The sequence below is a fragment of the Molossus molossus genome, unplaced genomic scaffold (genome assembly GCF_014108415.1).
Source record: "Molossus molossus isolate mMolMol1 unplaced genomic scaffold, mMolMol1.p scaffold_m16_p_4, whole genome shotgun sequence".
Lineage (NCBI taxonomy): Eukaryota > Metazoa > Chordata > Mammalia > Chiroptera > Molossidae > Molossus > Molossus molossus.
In genome coordinates this window covers 94,367,090-94,388,505 of record NW_023425377.1, presented here as the reverse complement: position 1 = coordinate 94,388,505, position 21,416 = coordinate 94,367,090, and the positions used below count along the sequence as shown (strand labels likewise).

Below are 21,416 nucleotides of genomic sequence, written 5' to 3'. Positions count from 1 at the left end.
GCAGAATAAAGCTGCTCTTGATTGTTCCATTTCATTATCCTAAGTGAATGAAAGTCAGATCATCTTGGGGTATGTTTTTTCTGTTCTATCTACCAAAATAATGCACATTCACTTGACTGAACTGCTCTTATTTATTTCTTCATTGTATTCTGTTGCTTTCATTTTCATCTCTGGCAAGAAACCAGTAAAAGAAAGACCACAAATAATTGGCCATAATGCTCAAGGCTACTCAGACCTACTTTTTGGTTCTGGTATGGAAATCTGTGGTTTTTCCAGTCTAACTTAGGTAGAATTGATTTTAGTGAAGCCAAGAGTTTTCTCACATTTAAAAAAAAAAAAGTACAGTAGAGTGTGAGCTGAGTTGGAAAATTCTGAGCTGTGATGTGGATCTTCCCACATATATAGCACTAGATATGCTATGATAGACAAAATATGTCTTCTTCTCCCCACCCTTCACCTCCACTTTAAGATGTCCATGTCCAAATCCCTAGACCTGTGAATATGTTACCTTACCGGGCAAGAAGGACTTTGTACCTGTGATTAAGTCAAGTATATTGATATGGGGAGTATATCCTGGATTTTCTGACAATCACAAAGGTGAATATAAGACAGAGGCAGGAGTGTCAGAGAAGGTGTGATATTAAAAGCAAAGGTGAGAGTGATGTAAGGAAGGTGTCATGAGCCAAGGAATGCAGGAAGCCTGTAGATGTTTGAATAGGCAAGAGAAATGATTCCTCCCTAGAGCCTCCAGAAGGAATGCAGACCTGCTGACCTTGGTTTGAGGACTTCTGACATCCAGAACTATAAGGTAATACATTTGTGTTGTTTTAAGTCACTGTTTCTGGTAATTTGTTATAGCAATGACAGGATACTAACACTGTGCGCTGAGTGTCTTTTCTGAACTACAATCTGAGATCTCTCAGAAACTTTGATAAGGACTAAATGTTTGTGTCCCCTAAAATTCAAATGTTGAAGCTTTATCAAATCTTCAAAATCATAGGATTTGAAGGAATTAGAGCCATAATTAGGTTTAGATGAGATTTAGAGGGTAGGGTCTCTATGATGGGATTAGTGTCTTGATATGAGGAAGAGTCTGCTATGTGAAGACACAGCCGGAAGGTGTCTATCTACCAGCCATGAAGGCTGGCCAAGTTCTCCTTGCCCTCATACACATTCGAAGGTCTTAAGCACCTATCTGAATATGAGGATGGGGGAGAGGTTGTAAGGAGAGAGAAAGAAACCAAACTGTTATGTCTCTGTTGTATGAGGAAACAAAGTATTTGGGCATCTCAGACAGCAGAAATTTATTGTCTCCTATTACAGAAGACAAGATGAAAGTGTCAGCTGGGTTGACTTCTAAGAGCTGTGAGAAGACCCTGTCCCATGCCTCTCCCCCAGACTCTGGTTGTTTCCTGGCAATAATTTATATTTCCTGACTTGTAGAAGCATCACCTTGATCTCCAATTCCATCTTCACATGGCATTCTTCCTGTGTGTTTCTGTATTCCAAATTCCCTTTTTAAAAATAAGGATGCCAGTCGTATTATATTAAAGGTTTATCCACTTTAGTATGACCTCATCTTAAATAATTACATCTGCTATAATTCTATTTCCAAATAAGGTCACATTGTGAGGTACTAGGGACTAGGACTTCAATGTATAAGTCTGAGGTAACACAGTTTTACCCATAGCAATGGTTTCCATGGAAATTTGCCTGCAACAGGAAAATCTCCAGAAAAGAACCACACTCCCTTATGGCAGCAAGGACTACTGAAAAAATTCCAAGGCTGTCATCTCTAAAAAGATCTAAGGTTGGCATGAAAGACTACAGCAAGGGCTAAGCCTTAAGACCGCCCAGCTGTTGTAATTCTTCCTTAACTAGCATTATGTATCTGGCATACTCATCTCCCAAGCGACTAGCCCAAGTTCTAATAATTCACCTGGTTTCTGCTCATAGGAAATGCAGACTTCCTTTCTTTGCATTGAGGGTAAATGTATATCTCTATTCCTCTTGTCTGAAGAGGATTAGGACCTTCCTCTAACCCAGGACTGTTCTTTGTACTAGTTATGATGATGAGGTAGACTTGAGACTGGCAGCTTGAGTGGCACCCCAAAAAAATGTTAGAACAACCAAGCCACTGTTCAGGCAATGACTTTGTCCTTCTTTTCTGACAGTTGGCATGCTGCTCCTTCCCTAATTCTTCCTCACTGACACATAATAAAAGGGTGGAGCATTATCACCCTATTGAACACACAGTTGAATCACCATGTTTGCTATTGATGCGAACACACTCTTTCCTCCAATCCTGTTAATCAGCCCACAAGTCCCTCATCCTTTCTCTTCTAGGAAGCCACGTTTCTGTCAACATCCCATGCTCATTGCCAAAACTGTCACTAATGATGAATAACTATGAAGGGGCTGAGATTTACTCTACTTGCAAGTTAACAAGTAAAACTGTCACAGTTTCATGGATGCTGGCAGAAAACACAAGTTTCTTGGGTCAGAGACAAAAGACTATTACTCACAACTATAGCAGCAGACAGAGAGCATTAGCCTTACTTTATATTGTTGGTTCTCTAGGCCCCAATCACAGGACAATGTGAAGAGGGCCAAGTGACCCCTGAACACACAGTGGGTTATGTTAGAGAAGAAAAGCCCTAAGTTAGGAACACAGTGGGTAGTAAGCATGCCCGCCCTTTGCTCTGGAGGGAGACACTATTTTCTATGGTTATTTCCTCTACAAACATCTTTTAAAATATAGAGTAGAACCAAGGTAGTCAGTACACCTATTTTCTACAAAAATGCAAGTGATAGAAATTTTTCTCCCGATAGATTGTAATTGAGACAAACAAATTGACCCCAAAGCGTGTGCTACTAACAATTATACCTGGATAAGCTGAGTACAGTTTTATTTCTAAATTTATGGTATTTCTTTTTTCAATTTTGATTTTATGCGTGATTTGAAAAACCTGAATATGAGTTTTATTGGAAATCAAAGTTTTACATACCTAAAAAAAATATTTTAGTAATATTAGTACCTTATTTAACAATATTTTTTTTTAATTTTTTTATTTATTTTTTTGTTACAGATATTTCACCTTTTTTACCCCATTGGCACCCCCCTCCCCACCCCGCCCCCGCCCCGTCCCCGGCTTAGTTGTCCATGTCCATTGGTCATGCATACATGCATATAAGTTCTGTGGTTTATCTCTTCCTACCCCCCCACCCCCTCTTCTGAGGGATGTCAGTCTGTGCCCTACTTCCATGTTTCTGGGTCTACCGTATTCCTCAGACTAACAAGAATTTTGAAAATAGATTTTAGAAATACAGTGAGCTGTACACAGTGAAAACCTGCAATAACGGTTGGTGGTCCTGGGTTTCCACATCATTATGTTGAAAGTTTCCTCTCTCTGTAGCAGCAAAACCTACGTCAGAACAAATGCATGTATATGTCTTGGTCCAATATTGTTTTTATTTTGTCCAATGGCTCATTTTTCTTCTACAAAGGACTCATATTAAATTTTAAGAAGCTTTTTATTTAAACACTTTTATTACAATATTTATGTGGCAGCAATATCTAACAAGTTTCTGAGACACAGGATAACTTTTTGATAGACTTTGCAACTCTGCCAGAAGCAGGACTCAAAATAAACATTATTTAAAGCAACGATGAAAGTTATAGTAAAAGGAGTGTTGTTAGTATCAAAAACATTTTCAATGCAAGGTCCAATAGCTATCCTCTTTCACATAGAGAAAAAAAAGGAAGTACTTAAATTAGAAAAAAAAGGGGGGGAGGGGGGAGGTGAGGTTGGGGGATATTAATAGCAATACACATTTACCAACATCTAGAGAAAAATATTTTGAGAGATATGTTAAATATTTGCTGAAACAAGAAACAACCAAACTTTACGTGCCTATATGTGAAGACCCATGTATCATTTCACAGAATAAGACAAAGACAAAAACTAACAAACAAAACACATATTTTCACTATTCCTCAAAAATCAAAAGTGGTCTCATCTAAACCAAAAGTCACAGACTTTTCCCAGTTATTCATTCTCTTCTCATTTTGAACATTATTTACTATTTTCCCTTCTAAATAGAACATTCTTAGTTTGAGAGTCTATGCTGCCTCAGTGGGGTGACCTAGGAATAGACTCCAGGAAGCCCCCAAACCTCTGAATTGTCTACAAATCTTGGGTTAGACAGTCATCTGCACATTTTGGGTGGCTTGATGGTCTATATCTTTGATCTTTTATCCAGTTCTCAAAGTGATACAACTCAATGAAAGTGAAGACCCACTGGCCAATTGTAGCAGTTCCCAAAGTAAAACATAAAGATGATACACTGGGGTAAGAGAAGGAAATACTAAAATTTCTATTCATATTCATGCTCAAAAAAAATAAGCTTTACCATTATATCATAGTATATAGGCTTGGAAGCAGCATAGTATATTTATTAATCATAAGTATTAATAATATTTATATTATAAATAATTATTTTTTTATATTTATAATATATTGTCAGTGTACTAAAAACATTGTACTCATGGTGTGCAGGAATCCCAACAGCTGGAGAGCACCACTTCAGATTAGTGTATATCATTTCCGTTATAAAATTTTGTAGGGCGTCTAATTGACATGGGGCAAGACGTGAAGGAGAAGTAAATTCCCAAATACGGATATATTTTTATTTGCTTCAATTTTGCAAGGTACAGGTTATTGGGGGAGGAAGGCAGCTCATTGTGAGGGTCAGTGCCTGGATGCTGCACCTTCCTGAGTCACTGAGCTTCACTATTTATAAAGGCGCAAAATTCTATGACCATTGTCATTTTAACTTTCCCAAAGGCTTCAAGTTTGTTCCTCTTATTCCAGGTGTAGAATATTTTCTATCATCCAGCCTCCGTAACAGCACTTTTGTTTCTCTTCTTTTTGTTTTAGTTTTCTCTGAAGCTAATTCATAATTCTTTAATCAACACAGATGGGTTCGGCAACATTTCAGACTAAACAAACATCTTGGCAGATACTTGAAGATTTGGGCATTATGCAAAATCCTTTTCTGCCAAGCATTTTTCTCCACAAATGGAAAGGTTTATCGGCAATTTAGTATTGTGACATTGAATGCTAAAATTATTGAAAGGTAGTACAAACATCCAAAATCTTGTACCACAAGTGTCTGAAATTAAGTTCTAGATCTGCCATTTATATTTTGTCCTGGTTTCTATTACAATGTTTAAATCTAAAATCTTAACATTTTCCTGAAACTAAGTATATTCGGATGGAAAAGAATCTACACCCATGATAAAAGAAACCTGGCTTTTAGAATATCACTTATTTTCCCTTTTGCTTTAAAAAAAATCAAAATCAAAATCTATGAATTTATGAAGCTTTCGCTATTTGTTTTTATTTTTATTTTTGGCACGCACTGAATATTGGAAGAAAGGGGCATAAAGAAGAAAGGAAGAGAATAATTTAGGATGAAAAAGTCTGTGGATTGTGTGAACCTGCCAAAACAGATGCAGGTGTGACAGGTTAAGAGAAAAGCACCCTGGCCGGTTTGGCTTAGCAGTTAGAGCGTCAGCCTACGGTCCAGAGAGGCCAGGGTTCAGTTCCCACTGAGGGCGCATACCTCAGTTGCAGTTTGTGCCCAATGGCCCTGGTGTGGGTGGCAGCCACTTGATGTGTCCCTTTTACGTCGATGTTTCTCTCTCTCTCTTCCTTTCTCTCCCACTCTATCTGAACAAAAAGTGAAAAAATGTCCTTGGGTGAGGATAAAAAAAAAAAAAGCTGTTTACAGAGAAATAGAGATGGCAATAAAATGCAAAATGTTTCAAGTGGCTTACAGTAAAATACCAAAGGCGAGCACATCATCAGCATAATAAAAGAAGTATTTAAAAGGGACTCACACTGTATAGAACATCTGGAAGCAAACATTCAGAGAGAAGAGTCCTCAAGGCAACAAAGAGGACAAGGGACTAAATGCATCTCAAGCTCCTGGCTTTCACAGCGGGATGGATTCTTCCACCTCTCACTACAAGATACCGAGATTTCTCAGGAGCTGAGAAGAATCCCAACAAAGAACGCACATTGCAACACTGTAAACCTCGGTTTAAAATTGCATTTGGAGGTTCTCTGCTAAATAAAGCAAGCTGTCCCTCTTTCAGCCTGTGTTTACAGGAGGGAACTGCATTTTTCTATCATCTCCACAGCACTGAGTTTTTGTTCTGTAGACTAGTCCTTCTTTACAGGAATTGCAACACCTCTGGTCTATCCCTCTCGAAGGACTGGCCTCCCACCTGCCCCGTCATATACCTCCATCGTTCCACCCTTCAAATCTGCCTTTATTTAACTTTGCAAAGTACAACTCTTTAAGAGTGACACAGCATCAAAGTGCACACCCGGGCAAAACAAACCTTTGTGTTTTAGTGTTCAGTGAAGGGCAGTGATCTAGCAAGCCACCCCAACACGGTGTATCAAAGAGATTCCTTTTTTGTTATTAATAATGATTTCTCCAGGTAAAATCCATACACTCCAAACTACTATAATAAATCATTAACTCATTCTCTTTGAGGCTATTAACTGTTGCTTTAATAGGGACTTGAATGTGGCTTTCAAGCATTAAATAGCCCTGGAGTTCCTTTGGGCTTTGTATGTAGAGCTCCAGTTGGGCACCTACCCAGTGAGGGAATCTCAGGGGGCCAAGTCTGTCTCCAGAGCTATATGAAACACAGTCTCTTTTTCTTGCTAGGCCCTTCACAGAACACTGCGTTTCGTCCTAGGACAGCTTCTAACTTAACCATAGGACAGGCCTGGAAGGGTCTGCCTTGGCGTGACTGATATCACAGAGAAGAATTTGAAGGAAAGGTTAGTAAAATGCTAAAGCAACATTTCTTCCTTCCCAGTGAAGGATATGAAGGACTTGAGAGCAATGTGAAACTCCAATGTCCGACATCCCAGCTTTATGTTCATACTCTGGGTAAAATACCCAGGATAGAGCATGAATCATTTTCTCCTGAGATATAGAAGAATATTCATTTGGTCATCTGTGCAAGTAAATATTCACCCTTAGCCATGCTGTTTCTTACACTGCTTTTTAAAAACACACATATGGCCCTGGCCGGTTTGGCTCAGCGGTTGGAGCGTTGGCCTGCGGTACAGAGAGACCTGGGTTCGGTTCCCGCTAAGGGCACGTACTTCGGTTGCAGTTTGTCCCCGGCCCTGGTTGGTCATGCGGGTGGCAGCCACTAGATGTGTCCCTTCACGTCAATGTTTCTCTCTCTCTCTCTCTCTTCCTCTCTCTCCCTCCCGCTCTATCTGAACAAAAAATGGAAAAATGTCCTCGGGCGAGGATAAAACAAAAAAAAACCCCAAAAAAACACACACATATGATCATACCTTTTCTTCTTTTAACATTTGTTGTCTCCCTTGCCTACTAGTTTTAAAACTGTTGGGGAGAGAGGCAGAAGCCAGCGATCTGCTTATTTTCCTGTTTTGCTTCTTTCTTTTATAAGATTTGTTTTGAATGAAGGGCTCCATGGAAATTCATAATAATGATGATCAACCATCATCATCATCATCGAAGTCACACATCTTAACATGAAAAACAGCCCTCTTCAGATTTGTATCTAAAAGTGTCTTTCTGTCCTTATTCTCCTCACTGCTAACTCATACCAGGCAACAACTTGCCATCCAGATGTTATGCATCTCCAAGACTCCATGTTTAAATATATATATATATATATATATATATATATATATATATATATATTGAGAGAGAGAGAGAAGATGGGAGAGGGAGAGAGAGAAACATCAATTGGATGCTTTCTGCATGTCCCCTTACAAGGATCAAGCACAAAACCATGGCCTATGCCCTGACCAGGAATTGGACAATCAACATTTCACTATAAGGGATGACGTTCCAACCAACCGAGCCACATTGGCCAGGGCCAAGACTCCTTTTTTTTTTCTGTCTGTGCTTGCTTATTTGCTTGGACCAAGTCCTTCCTCCTCTGCTTGATCTACTCCTCTAAGACCAAAATACTCCTCCAAGCACTGAGTCTCCTGCTTTGTGCTCCCACAAAATTTTAAAATTATTTATATGTTCATTTTAAAATTTTTCTTTCTTGATAGAATGGGCCATCCTTTGTCTTTGAATTCTGAAAACAGCATTATTCCTGGCACATAATAATCACTCAAGAAATGATGATTGAACAAATGAAAATTAGTAAGTGGATCTATTTGCATTTAGGTTCAAACTTTGCCTTTTCTTACAAAGTCTAGATGGAAATAAAAAGATGAGAAATAAAGGAAAGAGACTTTTTACCTCTATTACTTTGCTTCGTGATGCACATAGCTTTAGAAAACATCCACAGAATTCTATGCTTGCTTGAGAAATAGGTATAACGAGCAAATTTATTTTGTGTACTGGACACAAAATAATGGGGCAAGAAGCCATACATGAAAATAATAAAATCAGAACAGAAGAAACTGCTTGTGGAATTCTCAGGAAAAGCAATCTGATAGGAACACAGTCTTGGGAGCCCACGTTATTTTTTAGGATAGTTAATCTGGCAACAAGATTCACAGTTCTTAGCCCCCAACCCCACCATAGGCCCTCTCTGTCCACTCTTTTCTCCACCCTTCATTCCACTCCTAAAACAGAGCCCTTATTCCACTCCTTTGTTTCCTTGAGAACTTCCAGGTTCTCTGCCCCTGGCTACCATCAGTGGTGTAGATCTGAAAATGTATCCATAACCCCTGTCCTCCAAATTGAGTAAGATGAAGAGGGAATGAGAATTCCTTAAAGATTTTAGCATCCAGTTGTGGGTTTTGAATGCATTCTGTCATGGAAATGCTGTATGTTCATCTTGCTTAAGGTCCACCAAGTATTCCATAATCGGTGAGCCTTTGTAGGCTAGCCTGGGGAAGCTGTCACAGATTATTTCATTTCTCTGGGAAAAATACCTGTTGGCTGACGTTTTATTTAGATAAAATGTCAAACATACAGAAAGGTTTGTACAAGGAATTCTCATATAGCTTTTCCTCAGATTGTTTATATCTTCCTCTATGGGTTTTGAGTGTAAACTCACATACACAAATACACACAGGAGAAAAACAAACAAACATTTTTTTGAATTCTAATTAACTTAAAAACTTAAGAAAACAAATTATTACCAAACTGGGGCCTGCTTAAATATTTTTATAAAATATTTTATTTTATGTTAATTTCCTTTCATTCCTATTATTTTCCCTCTGATAAGGGTTCAATTACAGAAATAAAAATGTATTTGTCTTTAAGTGTTTTTATTAACTTCATATAATTATGATATTGTAACTACAGTTTCCAGACACCCATGGTATTTTCGGAAGGTGTTTAGGATTGGTGTTTAATGACACACATTCAGTTCTTCAAGATATTGCATATGACATAGTTAATAATCATTGTAATATCTATAGTACACATGGGATATTAAAGGCCAATCAGTGATTACTTTTTATTCCTGAGGTCATAGAATAGCCTGGGGACTACTGAAGATAATTAAATAACTTTTAAATTGAATTATTTTTTTAGAACCCCACATAAGAGTTCAGGGTATCTATGGCTCTGCTAATAGTGATTTTAAAATTATAATGTTCATCTCTCTTGCTTTGAAGTTGAGCTCTTTTAAAATCAAAGCCTTATTTAGGTTTAGTTCACTAGAGATCTTAGACTAACATCATTAAAAATTAAAGTTCAAGCTCCAGAAAAATGTTTAAAATTTTCCATAAAGTCACAGCACAATCTTCTTCATCAACACTAATATTCTCTTTAAACAATATCATTGAGATATTTCAACTAGAATAAAACATTCACAGATGTGTACTTAATGAGACACACACACACAAAATAAAACCCTGATGATTCTTAGGAAATATACACACACTAAAATATTCAACACAAATAGTAAAAAATTCACTGTCAGAAAAAGAACAAGTCTTATTTCCCACTTCTGAATTTTGATTTTCTTATTGGAATTTTATATGGCTCAGCACGGCAATAGAGTATGTCTGCTGAAATAGACCCAAATTACTCCGTGTGTGTGTGTGTGTAAATATTTTATTTCTGTACTTTATGGTATGTTCCCTAAATGCCTACTTTATTTCCATGTTGCTTTTGGTTAAATTAAGTCAGAATGATATTATTGCATTTTAATATAGCCTATAAGCCTCTTTTATCCTGAATAATACTATAACATAGAAATAAATTAATAGGCATTAAATTGCTAATAGGAATTAAAATAGCCTTTACCATATGTGGAAAAAAATATGTCAAACGAAAGGAAACATTTATTGTTAATGACAACTTATGTTATGGAGAATATTTTTATAAAATCATCTTTGATATTTACAGAAGACCTATTTTATATTCATATTGCATCTAACCCATAATTGTTTATTTTCTTAAAAATAGGGAAAAAAAAGTGCAACAGAAAAAAATAATGAAAACCAAACCTCAATCTATTTTGTTATATATGCTAAAAATTAAATGAGAAAATGGAAAAAAATTCATAGTTGAAAGGTTCAAAGGGCTTACGGTATCGAAGACTATACGTTCTATCCAAAAGCTTTTATAAAGCAATGCTATCACAAACACAGTTTAATAACCATGGCATTCCACCAGGACACAAGATTGCAAGTGACTCCATCACATTGCACAGGTTGCTACAATTACCTGATATAGGTACAATGTGCTAAATTTTGAATACAAACAATAAGTGATTGTTATATAACAGAAATCGCCCCTAAAAGTCACTTTTAGAGGTTTCTTTTTTATTTTCACTGAAGAGCTGAAGTATTGAAGTGAATACATTTTTGTCATGTTAAGTGGAAGAATAAGTAGATCGAGACTTACTCCTGAATTTTAATACTGCTTCTTAACCACCTGCATGCTAAAGTGCTTTCAGAGATTCCACAGACGCTCAAAGGGGTCACGCCCCAAAGGCTGACATCAGGTACATATTTTGCTAATCTATTCCCGATGCTTTGCCTAGAAAGTTGGCATTGCCATCTTCAACATCTTTCTTTTGGAACCATGGTTTTGAATTTGTTCCTTGTTGATAAGCTTCCAGAAAATGACAGATTCCAGGAATTTCACTGGGGAAGTTTGGTGGAAGTTCCTCCCTTGATCGTGGGGTAAACACAAAACCAGGACAGTGTTTGAGCAATCTGAAAGATTGAAATAAAAAGATTGTTATAAAATGTCATATTGACAGAACTGTTTACTTAAGAAAAGACAATATAACTAAATGAATATTCCTCAAAATATTAATAAACCATTTTCACTGTGATTGACAGCTCCTAATGATGCAAACAGACATCTTTGCCAAAGAAAAACAATGGAAAAGCAATTCACAATAACAAGAAAATTCTACCAAATAATGCATTTGACTCAGAAAAAAATTAATTATAAAATATTTTTGCAAAGATATAATATATAATCTGTATAACAGTATAATTCATAGTAGTGGGGGAGGGAAATGCAAATAATCCAAAGGTCTCATAAAAGCAAAGAAACAAGCAAACATAAATATAATGTTATAGAATAAAGCTTCCTAAGGGGAAAGAGTTCAAACATTGTCCATTTATCAATTCATTCATTTTGTAAGTATTACTGAGAGCTCTGGCCGGTTTGGCTCAGCTGTTAGAGCGTCGGCCTGCGGTTCAGAGAGACCCGGGTTCGGTTCTCGCTAAGGACACGTACCTTGGTTGCAGTTTGTCCCCAGCCCCAGTTGGGGTTGTGAGGGTGGCAACCACTTGATGTGTCCCTTTCACGTCGATGTTTCTCTCTCTCTCTTTCTCCCTCCCACTCTATCTGAACAAAAAATGGAAAAATGTCCTCGGATGAAGATAAAAAAAAAATATTACTGAGACGTAATCATGGGCAAGAAGTTGTAAAGAGAAAGTTCTACATAAGCTATATGCATATATATAAAATACTATAAGAATAACTTTTTACAAAGTCGAGACTTATAGGACTAAAATGAGATTTAATTGTACATATTGATACTCTACTTTCTCTCTGGTATTTGTGATATTTTTCCTTCTTCAATTTATTTGTTCTGCTCATTTTTTTTTTTTTTTTTTAATTTGCTACTAACCACTTCTCCATTATGCTAAACTCATTTTAAATTCCGATCCTATTGATTAAGTTACTGGCTCTTCTTATTTGCTTCCCTAGCTTTCTGTCAAGTGCTAACTTAATAAGCATCTCTCTGATCTATTATTTAGGCCATCGATGAAAAATGTTGACTAGTTCTGGGATATAAAGCAACTCCTAGAGAAATTACTCATCACATGTGTGCACAGATCACGGCCTTCTACTCGCCAGCCTGCAACGCCACGTCTAAATAAAATAGCATGATGGTGCTACGTTAGAGTTCGGTACTATGGCATTCTTCTTTACACTGAAGAAATCAACTGAGTAGAAATTCGGGTCTCAAGAAAGACAGACCTGGAGTAGAATACAACGTGTGAGTCTTCTATTAACTAATTTCTATCAGTGTACCCACAAATATGTAAACTGCAAAATAATAAAACTAATAAAAATGATGCTTTAGTCATGAATTCATACGTATTTTTCGCCTGGTATTTATAAGGCATGATATTTGGTAATATATAATGAAAAGCTACAGAATCCCATAACAAAAGTATAAGCTTCAAACTCTGGTTGATTTAGTTTTGAATGGCAACAAAGATGTCAGATTTCTAACCTTTGGAAATGGGGATAGTGGTACACATTTCTAGGACAGTTGTGAAAATTAAATAAATCAATTACAAAAGACTGATCAAATATCAATCAAATATTACCTAATACCCATCATATTGCTAACAACTAATTAGTCTGATAATATCAGACTGTGGGGAAGAGAAACCTTTATATGCCATTGGTGGAAAGCAAATAGGTAAAAGCAATTTGGACAGCTTGGTAAAGTTGAAACTGGGTATAGTTTGTGATCTGGGAATACCATTTATAGGTATAATTATATGTATAAGAATATTTATCAAGTCACTTTTATAATAATAAAAAACTGATACACTCTAGTTAATCATGGTTAGAAGAAAGATTCCGACTTATTCATACTCTAGAATACATAATCTATCACAGGCACATATAGTGACATGATTGATCTGGCTTGCACTTGCTCATCAGAGTGAACCATTAAACATTCAGGAATTTTGCAAACCATCTCGGCCCTGAAACCCACCAAGGGGGGAGTGTTTACACCATAGAAATTGGTAAATGCTAGAAATCAGGGATTCTCCACTTTGCTCCCCAAAGCTGGTTTACTGGCGCACCACTGCATTAGAAATAGCTTGAATAAATGAATTAGATTTATAGGAACAAGATTTATATTTCATCAAGAAAATTAAATCTCAAAAGCATAATGTTGAGTGGATTCAAGGCAAATTGTAAAAAGAATGAATAGTTTCAGTGAAAATCTATTTTTCTCTGACTTCATTTTTTTTTCATCAGGAGCAACCTAAATGATGAGGGTTATACTCCTGGCCTCTTTCTGCCCATCTAATTTCCTGGTAAACAAAGGCAACATACATCTTTGCTGTACTCAGTGCCTTCCTGCCTCTCTCTTTGGGAGCCTACCTGTCAGGAAATACATATTCTCAGATATTCCTATAAACCTTAAGGGAGAGAACGCCCAGTGTGTCAGACAGAAAACAGGGGCCAGAGGCTTGTAATATTTTATTTCTTTCATAAAACAGGGATCTGAAACAAATGTGGCAAAATCTTGACATTTGTTAAGTGTTAGTATTGGTTACATGGGTATCATATTTTCTTTGATTCCATTTTCTATATTGCTTGAAATGTTTAAAAATTAAGTGTAAAATCTCTCTCTCTCTCTCTCTCCATATATATATATATATATATATATATATATATATATATATCTGTAAGGGTTTAATAAATAAATAAATAAATAAAAATGTATAAAACTATAGGTGAATTGTAAATTTAAAAAATATTTTTTCTGTCCACATTAGCCCAACATCTCCTATTAATATGGTCATTAAAATCATAACCTTTATGCCACTTGAATTCATTAAGTGCTTTGCTCAGGATCACACATCAGGTAAGCCCTGTATTTGGAACCTGTAAGACATGTCTTCTGAATACAAATCCCAAGCTTTTTAAAAAAGTTACAAATAAACTAAGAGTCTCATGGAGTGAGAAATGTTCATTACCTCATCTTCAAAAAAGGGATAAATATTTATAAGAAAAAAAGATTGGAAATGAAACCATTGTAAGCTTGGTGGCAATAAGATCCAAGAACAGCAGCAAAAGTCGCAGTGCCAATGTCTACACTGGGTAGACAATTATGTATACTCTCTCTCGACCAGATACCACTTCCCCCAATAAAACAGTAAAATGACAGATTTCGGGTGATCAGTGCAATCAGTACCTGTACGTTGTGGGGCTGACGTTGATTTTCCGTGGTACACTGCAGGACTCAAATTTGTTAGCCAAGGTGACATTGTTTCCAAAAAGACAGTAACGCGGCATTTTCACTCCGACGACTCCAGCAAACACCGACCCAGAGTGCAGTCCGATTCGCATCTGAAAGCAAAAAGGCACCGCCGTGTTCCTGGTTGTCGGTAAAACACTTCTCACTTGTCAGTGGTGTCTGATGCTCTGTCTCAATTATTGTACTGATCGCTCCCACCACACTGTTCTCTCTTTCCTCAAAACCTCCACCAACTTCTCTCTGCTCCTCACAGTTGACTAAAAAGGAACTCTTCTCCGTTTATGCAATTAGGTTAATTGCACAAAGCACTGTTATTTCACCTCTCTTCAGTATCTGTGACAAATTTCCATGCATACCTATCACAGTCACCACAGTGACAAGACAGAGTCTATGGGCTCTTTGTGTGAACCTGCTCTGTCTATCAAGTGAGGATGATTGACATACCTCCTGGACTACAGCAGTTGTTTCCCAAAACAGTGTCAGGTTGGGCAAAAGTAGCTAGTTCTCATTGTATAAAATGTATGATTGGGGGAATGTTGCTTTAAATGAACTTTATGCCAAACACGACTCCACTATTCAAACGATTAACAACTCGAGGAAAGGAATTGCAATATTTAAGTAAAAAATAACAGAGGGAACAGGAAGCAGTTGCTGAGGCCCAGATTATAGTGACTATATTCACTGTGGTTTAAAACATCTGGGTTCGTGGAAAACCATCATTGCACCATATCTAGGTATAAGATGCAGTCTGGGATATGGCGGAGCGGAAGCTTAGGAACTCTGAAGGTTCTCAGTGATTCAGAGAGCTCTTGGGACAGAATGTTTTAAACTAGGATCTTCTAGAAGATCTGAATATTTGATGATCTCAGAGATGCACTAAGTCTTACTGCTACAACAAAGCAAGTTAAAGTGGGAATATTTAAAATGACAAAGGCCATGTTTATTATTTTCCAATTCATGTTCATTTGACAACTTAAAAATAAGTTGTATTAGATATATGAATTTTAAACAAAGGCCAAGTACTCAGTAACTAAGGTATAATGGAGAATTCATAAGACTTGAGTTCTGTCTTGTTTTATAGCTCATTTCTAATATCTGCTGGAAACTTTCCCAAATTATTTATTTACAAGATGTCAAATTGTTAATTCTGCAAAATTTTCAAACAAAAGCAATCTATATGATTCATGAGATTTGCATTCTAAACCGAGTTCTACTAAAATGGGGAGTCTGACTTTTTGTAAGTCTCTTTATTTCCCTCTAATTATATCTTCATCTGTAAGATGCAGGATTGGCTTCTTATTATTTATTTGCACTGGAGGATATACTTATTGGTTTTAGAGAGCAAGGAAAGGGAGAGAGAGAGAGAGAGAGAGAGAGAGAGAGAGAGAGAGAGAAATATAATTCTCCTTTTAAAAAAGTACAATTACAAAAATTAAGTCTGAAAAAGTCAGATGCTGTGATGTTTTTAAAACAGTCACACCTTATTTCACACTGTCTGCACTGAGACATGGAATCCATCTCCTCCCCTCTGGGTAGGCTGATGCTTGCCTTGACCAACAGAACACAGTGGAAACATCACTGTGTGTCTCCTAAGGCTAGGTCATAAAAGGCTGTGCACCTTCCCCCAATCTTGTTCCCTGGGACATAGGCCACCGTGTAAGAAGTGTGAGTCTACATCACATGTAAGCACATGGACTGACAGTCCAAGCAGAGCCCAACCTTTCAGCCATCTCCACGAGGAACCAGGCATGGAAGTGAAGCGCCCATCGTGGAATGGGTCCTCCAGCTCCACGTGGTACAGCCAACTGTTACAAGTGCCATCAAGCATTTGAATTTTCCCAGCTGAGGTACCAGATAATGCGAGCAGAGATGAGGTAACCCTGCTATGCCTATCTACTTACTGATATACAGAATCCATGCATTACAGATGGTTTGTATTTTTATTAGCACTAAATATACGAAAGTGTGTCACACAATTATGAATAACTGTGAGGAGAGTCGACTTGGAAAACCAATATGATGACTGATATATATGCTGTCTATTAACATTGAAGAGAGCTGAGACTAAACTGCTAAATATTATAGTTTTTTCTTTCTTCTCTACATATCTTAAAGTGTATCAGATAGGATTCTATGTCACCTCAAAGGCTCATTTCTGAGTCATCAACTGAGGTCTGTTCTGTAAAAATTAAGTGGCAGATTGGCTACAGTGCCACAGGTAAAGATAATCTGCTCATGTCCTGCCTATTAAACCAATGCCTAGCGTGCTAACTTTATTTTCTCATCTGCAATAAGATATTATTCTGGAATCTGACTCATCTAGACATTTTAGAATGTTATGTGTCCTGGAAAATATTGGTGGATCAACAGACATTCATTCTACTGTAACGTCCTCCCCTGCAGGTACTGGAAAAGGGAACATTTCGTTTTCCAAACTCCATGGCAGTTCCTAGTTGCCTTTAGGTTGGGTGACTCAGATTCACGTGCGAGAGATTTGGAAGCCAGGATTTCTGCGGTGACTGCACTTCTCATGTTCAGGAGTGTGAGCATTCCTGGGAATGCCTTTGGGTTTTCTGGGGCATGATTCCTGGAGCACCCAGTTGCCAGTTGCTCATTTTGTGAGGGCCATGATGCTGATTCAAGTCGAGTGCATGCAGTTTTGTTCTGTGGCCGGGAGCAGAGGCAGCAGCTTTTGGAACACAGTTTCCTGACTGTGGCTATGGTGGTATAGTTCTGAAGCCGGCTTCCTGGCCAAGGATAAAGTAGTGGTTCTGAAATGTGGCTTTGGGAGCCTCCCCCCCCCCCCTTTATTAATTAAGAGAGAGAGGAAGAGAGAAGGAGAGAGAGATAGAAACATCAATGAAAGAAAACATGGATTGGCCACCTCCTGCATGTCCCCCACTGAGGATTGGGCCCACAACCTGGGCATGTGCCCTGAATCGAACTGGTGACCTCTCAGCATATGGGTTGATGCTCAACCACTGAGCCACACAGGCTTGGCTGGGAGCCTTTTTTTAAAAAACTCAACTTATAGATATCTTCTTTGGTCTTCTCAATGACTCTGTAAACTGTTTAATACCATGCGGTACATTTCTTCCTGCTTCAACAAGTGAGAGAGTTTGCTTTCTGCAACGAAACCCCGACTGACACATCATTCTTTTAATAGCTAACAAATAAGCATTACTCTCATTTCCTGGACAGTATATGATCCACTTTACCTTGATAGGTTCTCCATGGGGAGACATGACTTCATCAGAGAGCTCCATCATCTTCAGGGCCATCAGCGCTATCTGAACAGCATGGGTATCGCTTTCTCTGTGCAAGCCCCCAGCCACACAATAGGCATCGCCAATGGTCTCCACCTACACACAATAGATTTTCCGTATTACAAATAACAGCTCAGGAAGAATCACAGCCTATAACATGTAGCAGAAGCTAAGAATCATAAAGTACCAATCTTGGTGTTCTGGCTACGAAAAGCTACCAATTAATGTAAAACCACCAAACTGTAATAGTTGCATTTTTCTCCTCCTCTAAATGTTTACTGTAACTTATCAGATCATCTCATTCTTCTTATCCAAAGCTTCCACTGAGAGAAGAAAAAAGAGACGTAAACCTCTAGTAATTTCCCATTTCACACAGAATAAATGCCAAAACCCTTATAACGTACCCAAAGTTCTTCTTGACTTGCTTTCTTGCTAATTCCTGTCTTTATCTGTTAATTCTCCCTCTTGTTCGCTTTGTCTAAATGCCACTGGCCTCCCCTGTTTTCTCTCAAACATACCAAACATGCTCCCACTTGCTATTCCTTTGCCTGGAACAATTTTTCTGCAGATAACCACTTGGTTTGTCCCTTACTTCCTTTAGCTCCTATAAAACATCATCTTATGCCCAGCTGGTGTGGCTCAGTGCACCAAGAGGTTGCCAGTTTGATTCTTGGTCAGGGCACATGCCCAGGTTGTGGGCCTGATCCCCAGTGGGGGGCATGCAGGAGGCAGCCAGTCGATGTTGCAGCTCATAGATGTTTCTATCTCTCTCTCCCTCTCCCTTCCTCTCTCTCTTAAATCAATGATTTTTTTTTTAAAAAACAAAACAAAACATCATTTTATGAGAAATGGCACCCTCTAAGGAATAGCAATCACCTCTCCATTTCTCCCCTTTCACTTGCTTTATTTTTCCTCCAAAATATTACACCACATGAAATACTCTGTTTACTCATTTGTTTATTGTTTTCCCCAGTAGAACATAAGCTCTGAGTTTGTCTATTTTATGAACTCCTATATCACCAGTGCCTGGTACATTCACCAGTGAATGAACCCGGCAACAATGTCTCCCCTAAGCTTTTCCTCGGCAGTGAATACGTAAGTGCTTAACAGAAAGGCTAACATATCACAAGTGCTCAGTAAATGTTACTAGTTAGGAGAAGTGTTGCCCTCATTCCTGCCTAGTCTCTGTGCTATCGTAGCACCTGTACAGAACTTGAGCGACTTTCCGTCTTGTCAGATGGAAATCCAGCATTTGTCAATTCAGCCCCATCTCTCCCTGACACACGTCAACTCTTCTCACAGGGATTGTGCCCACCCATGCAGGACAATGCTGGATAACCAGTAAATATTTGCTAAAACAATGGATAAATGAATACTAACACAAAAATATGGCCAAAAGATTGAAAGATGAAAAATAAAATTAAATGAAGTCCTGGTATGATCAGATCCCTGAATAAATAAACTTGACTATTATTTGGAAGCCATAACACTCGTAGGTCAGCCTATGATTATACATTCTCTCTTTTTTTTAATCCTCACCCAAGGATATTTTCTCAAATATCTTCAGATATGGTAGGAGAGGGGAGAGGGGAGAAGGGAGAGGGAGAGGGAGGGGGAGGGGGAGGGGGAGAGGGAGAGGGAGAGAGAGAGAGAAACATCAATGTAAGAGGAACACATTGACTGGTTGCCTCCTGCACGACCCTGACCAGGGCCGGGGACAAACCGCAACCAAGGTAAGTGCCCTTGGCCGGAATCGAACCCATGACTCTTTGGTTCACAGGCAGATGCTATAATCACTGAGCCAAACCAACCAGGGCTGATTATACATTCTGTGTATCTTAAATTTATTTAATGGTTAGGACCCTCCCTTATTTATTTATAACTATTTCCAGGTATTTTTATGAAAAATCACAAGTGGAGAGAAGGAAGACATAAAAACAGGTAAAGAGGGTGACTGATTAGCTAGGGCTGCAGGGGGTAAATCAGGGAACTCTGTGGCTACCATCCTTGTAGTAAGGAAGGTAGATTCAAAATCCTTGATAAAAATAACCAATTTTTTTTTTCAAGTTTCACTATGCTGAAACTTGAAGAAGAGGGCTACTTCTTCTGCTATCAATCACAGTAGTCTGCAAAAAAACAACAGGACTTTCTTCTCACAGTTCTGAGAGAGGAGACATTCTTAAGATAGAAACTGTCTACAAATAAATACAGTAGATTCCACAAGAGGCCATCAAGCTTAACCTAACCAAAGCCAATTATTTTATCTGTAATTATCCATGGACCTATTTTTGTCCCAAGGGATCAGAGCTCTGTTTGGAATTTCCTGTTAGAAATTTTAAAAAGGAAGTTTTCTTTTACTTCTAGCATCGAAGCTAGGGAAGGCAGGAGCGGGGTGGGAGCGGAAAGGAGGAGGTCAATGGGGATAAAAGGGGGACATCTGTAATACTTTCAACAACAACAACAACAAAAAAGCAAGGGCTTATATATTCCCATAAATAAGGTTTGTTTTCTCCTCAATCATTTATCTATTTTGTGTTGGGCTAAGTTCTGAAATGCCAGATTGTTATGTGGCAAATTAAGAGTTGATTTCAAGCCACACAAATGACAATCATGCTCTGTTCTTAATGTTGATGCCTAAAACAATTCAAAATACTTTACATCAGTAAAAAATATATATATGTTTGACTTCTACAAAGCAACAACGGAACATGAAATCTCTTTATTAGTTCTCTTATTTGGTAATAGCAACATTAAAAATATAGCTTATTATATGTTGGGGACAATCACTGTGCACCCTCAGTGCCTAGCATGATGCCTGATACGTTCTCAGCACTCAAAAAACCCTGTTGCACACTGGTCGGTGTGGTCAGTGGTCAGAGCACCAGCCCTTGGACCAAAGGGTCTTGGGTTCAATTCCCAGTCAAAGGCACATACCTGAGTTGCAGGTTCGATCTTCAGACCTGGTTGGGGTGCGTGCAGGAGGCAACCAACTGATGTGTCTTTCTCACACTGATGTTTCTCTCTCTCTCCACCCCCTTCTACTCTCTCTAAAAATCAATGGAAAAAAAAATCCTTCTGCCTGATGAATAACAGGTACTATTTACCATAATATTTATAACAATCCTGTTCATAAAGATTATGCATATAAATTGTTTGGGTGGGTAATATGTTCTCTGTTTCAGAAATGACATATATCAGGTGAAGACAAGATTTGAAGACAGGGCTCTTATTCAGGTATCTCTTTTTTCGACCTCTCTACAATAAAGCCAAAGGTAGGTAATTTGGATTTCTGTTAATTGCCATAAAAAGTATCATGTTAACTCTGAATTGAATTAATCTATTTAAATAAATACGATTTGTCTAATCCTCATGTTTCTTTACTTTTACAGGTACAAAGGATACGTTTTCCCTGTACAAGCCACACTTTGAATTATATCATGCTTAATAACTCAACTGTTTCCACAGTCCAACGTCATATTCACCGACTTCTAAACGTTACCTGTTCATGGGTCCCACACCCTACCCTCCACTCAGCCTATCATTCCCCATTCTATGCCTATTATTCGAGAAGACAATGTGGCAGTCTTTGCGTGGAATCATTATTTCTGCTTCTGCTCAGATTCAGAGCTATT

The 21,416-nt window shown here is 38.0% G+C and overlaps 1 protein-coding gene across 3 annotated transcripts in view; it reads right to left on the bottom strand.

The window, feature by feature from the left end:
* Positions 1-10,818: 10,818 nt before the first annotated feature.
* The window catches only part of GUCY1A1 (guanylate cyclase 1 soluble subunit alpha 1), a 52,622-nt gene continuing 42,024 nt past the window's right edge, over positions 10,819-21,416 (bottom strand). For all 3 annotated transcript variants that reach the window (XM_036241215.1, XM_036241216.1, XM_036241217.1), the window contains 3 exons: positions 17,737-17,880; positions 14,456-14,610; positions 10,819-11,204 (listed from right to left, as the gene is read on the bottom strand). In XM_036241215.1, coding sequence (XP_036097108.1) covers positions 11,003-11,204; positions 14,456-14,610; positions 17,737-17,880 — 501 coding nt within the window. In that variant the 3' untranslated portion in view covers positions 10,819-11,002. The remainder of the gene's footprint in view (positions 11,205-14,455; positions 14,611-17,736; positions 17,881-21,416) is intronic.